The sequence below is a fragment of the Chamaea fasciata genome, unplaced genomic scaffold, assembly GCF_029207755.1.
Source record: "Chamaea fasciata isolate MVZ Bird 193981 ecotype frontalis unplaced genomic scaffold, bChaFas1.0.hap1 SCAF_42, whole genome shotgun sequence".
Lineage (NCBI taxonomy): Eukaryota > Metazoa > Chordata > Aves > Passeriformes > Sylviidae > Chamaea > Chamaea fasciata.
This window is the reverse complement of record NW_027094127.1, coordinates 1587613-1592594: the sequence shown is the minus strand read 5'-3', so window position 1 is coordinate 1592594 and position 4982 is coordinate 1587613. Positions and strand designations below refer to the sequence as shown.

The 4982-nt window shown below is 45.2% G+C and overlaps 1 protein-coding gene across 1 annotated transcript; it reads left to right on the top strand.

Moving 5' to 3' along the window:
- Window positions 1-342: 342 nt before the first annotated feature.
- LOC136303907 (transient receptor potential cation channel subfamily M member 8-like) lies at window positions 343-1909 on the top strand. The gene is made up of 3 exons (XM_066207606.1): window positions 343-394; window positions 746-864; window positions 1580-1909. Exons 1-3 carry the CDS (start codon window positions 343-345, stop codon window positions 1907-1909), a joined length of 501 nt encoding a protein of 166 aa, XP_066063703.1.
- The last annotated feature ends 3073 nt before the right edge of the window (window positions 1910-4982 follow it).

Sequence of the window (4982 nt, the reverse complement as noted above, 5' to 3'; positions counted from 1 at the left end):
GAGAAGCAGCTTTGCTACGATGTGGTGGTAAATTTCTTTGTTAAAGGATCTGAGAGATCTGCTACTAAACTGCCTTGATAGCTTTGAAAGGGAATTTTTCTCTTTTTTTGTAGATCAAAGACATCCTTGAAAGCCCTCATTTACTGACAATGATCAAAATAGAAGAAGGTGGCAATGAAATTTTGAGCAATGCCATTTCCTTTGCTCTGTACAAAGGCAAATAATTGTTTTTCTGGGTTTGTTTGGGAATTTAATAATAAATGGAAATGGGATGGCTATTTATTCCCTAGAGGAGGTTTCCTTAGAGCAGTGCCATCTCCCTAGAGCTAAGCTCCTGTCACAATGTGGAGCCTGTCTTCTTCTGCTGAAGGGGTGTGGGCAGGCTACAACAGCAGTATGGGATCTCTGAGCGTGGGAAAGATCCAAACCAGGTAACTGGGAAGGCATTTTGGAGAGTCTTGGGGATGCTGGTCGGGCCCCACTTGGGAATCCTGCAGAATCTCCCTGGTGTAGAGGGTGCAGGACTCTGAGCAGCCTGAAGAAAGCCTTGTGCTGATCTTGGTTAGGAAGTGGTCCTGGACCATAAACACATCCCTGAGCCTCCAGCAGCCTCCAGCCCCCAGTCAGGAAGATGTGCATGAGTCTGGGGAAAAAGCCACTTGGAAGAAGTCTTGTCCTGGCAGTGTGAGAAGCAGCAATGATAAATGTGCCTGGTTGTTACTCAGAGATTGTTCCTCGCCTGCAGCTTTCAGCACCAAGGAGCACGACAGGGAGAACTGGAACGGGCAGCTGAAGCTGCTGCTGGAATGGAACGAGCTGGACCTGGCCAGCGACAAGATCTTCACCAATGACCGAAACTGGCAGGTGCAGCCCCCTTCTGAGGGAGTGCTGGGAGCTGTGGGGAGGGACACATCCCAGCAGGAGCCACTGTCTCAGCACCTGGGCCTCTGTGTCAAGAGAGTGTCTATTGCTCCCGCACTGATCGTCACATTCCGTTCAGCCTGGAGAAGAGGAGGTCAGACCTCCTTGGCAGCTGCTGCTTCCTCACAAGGGGCAGCTCCCATCTCTACTGTTACAGGGACAGGACCCCAGGGAATGGCTGGAGCTGTGCCAGGGGAGGCTCAGGCTGGAGACCAGGGAAAGGTTCTTCTCCCAGAGGGTACAGGGCACTGCCCAGGCTCCCCAGGGAATGGGCACGGCCCCAAGGCTGCCACAGCCCAAGGAGCATTTGAGCAACACTCTCAGGGATGCATAGGGTGGCATTGTTGGGGTGTCTGTGCAGGGCCGGGGGCTGGACTCCATGATCCTTGTGGGTCCTTTCCAACTCATTCAGTCAGGATAATCCATAGAGCCAGCTCCATCATTCGCTGATGATCCATCCATTCTATCATCACTGGTTAGAAAGGTGATCTGCCCATGCCAGAAATGCTCTGGGCCATCTAGCCAAGGCAATTGTGCACAGAAAAAGCCCCCGGCCTGATTCTGATGAAAGTGTGACAGTGATTGTGTATCAGGCCATAGATGAAATTTACATGTCTCACATGTGATCCCTCACATTTGCTTTTCCAGTTCTTCCTAGGCTGCTGACCTTCAGGATGTGACGTTCACAGCCCTGGTGAAAGACAGGCCCAAATTTGTCTGGCTCTTCCTGGAGAACGGCTTGAATCTGCGGAACTCCCTCACCCCAGGGGTCCTGATGAAGCTATACACCAACAACTTGAGCAGCCTGGTGTTCTGGAACCTGCAGTTTGCCAAGAACTCCTACAACGATGCCCTCCTCACCTTCATGTGGAAGATGGTGGAGGATTTCCAGAGAGGTTTCAAAAGACATTACAAAAACAGCAAGGAGGAGATGGAGATACAGCTTTCAGTGAGTGAGGAGCATTACCACATAACCATCACCACATAATAAGTCATTCACTCTTAACTGCAAATGTCAAGATTAAATTAAATATATGATTTGCAATTGTTTTTTGCTTGTAGCTTACAAGCTTTTCTTGAAAATGTCTTTGTTTCACATTAACTTTTTTGATTAACCAATTCCAGGCAGTAGACAGAAAGGTGGTTTGGGCCCTCTATCCTTCACATGTTGTACCTTTAGAGTTTGTAAATTTCTGCAACCAGCTCGATTTCTAACTCATGACTTGTGATGTAACTCCTTTCAGTTTTTATACAGCAGATATCATTTCATATTTCAATTGGAACTTCATATTGTTTCTAACACAATTAGAGGAACTCTAAACATAATGGTAAAATCTTTGTGTACCCAAAATAACCTCTAAATGGTTTCAGTATTATGGAGCTTTTTATTCAGAGCAACAACAAATGGCCTTTATATTCTTGATTTTAACTACAGAGGAAGGGGAGGAAGAGTGTGTGCAGTCTGCTCTGCTAGATATGATTGCAGGACCTTGCTCATCAAACCATCTGTTTACCATGACAGCAAAAGCTGCTGTGCATAGTTAGACAAAGGGGCCAGTGGGGTTCAGCAGAGGCCAGTTAGGAACGGAGTCAAAGCAAGGCAAGCAGATAGTAAGATTTTGCTTCACGGGATCATTGGACAGTCTGAGTTGGAAGACACCCTAAAGATCTCCCCGTGTGACCCACATGCCATGGGCAGGGACCCTTTCCACTAGACCGGATTCCCTAAAACCTCATGCAAGTTGGCCTTGAGCACTTCCAGGATGGGGCATCCACAGCTTTTCTGAGCAACCTGTGCCGGTGCTTCACCACCTTCACAGAGAGGAATTTCTTTCAAACATCTAATAATGCCCTGGCCTCTTTCAGTTTGAAAACATTCTTCCTTATCCTATCACTCCATGCCCTCATCAAAAGGCCCTCTCCAGTTCTCTTATAGCACTCTTAGTTGCTGGAAGGTACTCTGAGATCTCTCCAGAGCCTTCTCTTCTCCATTCGGAACAACGCCTGTCAACCGTTTCTCACAGGAGAGCTGCACCAGGCCCTATGACCTGCTCTGGACGTGATTCAGCAAGGTGATGTCCTTCTTATTCTGAAGGGCCCAGAAACGGACCCAGTGGGGTTTCATGAGAGGATAGTAGAAGGACAGAATGCCTTCCCTCAACCTGCTTTGGTCCCATTTCTTTGGCTGCCGCCAAGGACAGAGGCTTTCTAATCTGGGAGCTCACATGTTGGGCTTCTCATCCACCAACACTCCTAAGTCCTTCTTCTTGGGCTGCTCTTAATCTAGTCTCCTCACAGCCTGTAATTTGTGCTTGGGATTGCCTTGGCTCAAGTGCCTGACTTTGTACTTGGCTTAGTAGAACTTCAGAAGGCTTTTTCATAAACCTTCTAGAAATACAATAGCTTCAGACAATGCAGTCTGCAATGTCACTGAAAGAATATTAGGAAGGAAGATACACAGATGCACAGGTGCAAGCATGCCTCTTAACCTGTGAAAACATGAGCTTTGTCTCTTTGGACAAGTAGGTAAGAAAGAAATTTGAAACTAGTCTCATCTCATGTCTCTCTTTCCCACTGTCGACTCCATCTGCATGGCCAAATTGTCTTTTTTGTTTCTTTTCTCACTTGAGATGCATCAGTTCAACAGCCAATGAAGAATAGATGTAAAAAACCACCTTAATTTTAGAAAATGGGTAAACCATCCTCCTTTAATTTTCATTGAGGAGGATTTTCTTAAGAACATCTCCTTGGATGCCACTCTGACTCTGAGGTGAGGTTTGGTTTGCCATACACATCCATTCCTCATTAAAAATCCAGTACTTGCCATCTGTCTGAGTCTTCCCTACTGGCAGAGGCAGTAAAAATAGACAACGTGAAAGGCAGAAGGGGACGCTAAAATAAGCAATGGGGAGAATGCTCTCCATCTTTTCTTGGTGGTCTAGGTAGATAATAGGCAGCATTTTGTGCCTCCAAAAAAGCATGGTAGGAAGGGGAGAAGATATTCTGAAAGAGTATCAAAGGCAAAATGTGCAAAGGAAGGGCTAGGTGGATCTACGAGGATAAGTGGAGAGAGTAGGTTTGGGTTTAAAAGATACAAGAAGTTCCTTGAAGGTCCAAGTCAAGTGTGGGAAGACTCCTAAAAGATCTGAGAATTCCATTGAATATCTCACATCAGTTTTCAATTCTTTAGCTGATTTCCACATTTGTTGAATTGACTTCTTTCCAAACAGACTTGGCCCTGAAATAATATGCCCTTGATCTTTGCTAATGTTTGTAACGGAATCAAAATCCCCAAGGATAAAGACATTAGGATTCAGAGGCAAATCTATCTTCATTTTTGTATCTACTTTTCTACTACTTTTCTTTCAAATTAATACTCTTCCTAGCCTGGATTCACCCTTGAAAGTCCACAAGGACAACTACAGAACACTCCTCCACCCTCTCCCGCATTCCTGACCCTGGAGGCAGCAAATTCCTCTTCAGAGAGACAAGTTCTGGTGCAGAGTCCCATTAAGCCTGTTCCTGAAGTTTCAGATAGAAATTGAAGTAGTAATTCTTTCTTCTATACAGACAGATGAAAAAAGCTTGTCTGTGTTGTCACTGTGAATTTTTAAAACTTTTTTTCCTGTCTTCAGACCTAAAGAGCTGGACTGACACTTTGGCACAGTGGCCCCCTATTGTCCTGCTCTGGGGACTGCTAAGTCTTAACTCTCCAAAAAAATTATACTTTCCTCCACTAAAGCAATTCCAGTTCCTATGTGTAAAATGAAATCAAGGTTCAAAATTCTGTTGATGTCTTTCATTACAATTTGTTTCCACTAATCTTTTAATTCAAAGTCTCCAGTTATTCTCAATCTCACTACTTCTGGTAGCATAGGGCTGGAAACACCTAATCAAACGGTGGGGGCATTTATTGGTATAGTGATGAGAGAAGGGATGGGTCACAGGAAACTGGAAATGTTCAGCTTTTCTGCAAGGGGAAATTGTTCGTAATGTCTTTAACTTTGGGCTGAAAACAAAAGAAGGCACAAAAGAAAGCACAACATCCAGAAGTTGTCTAT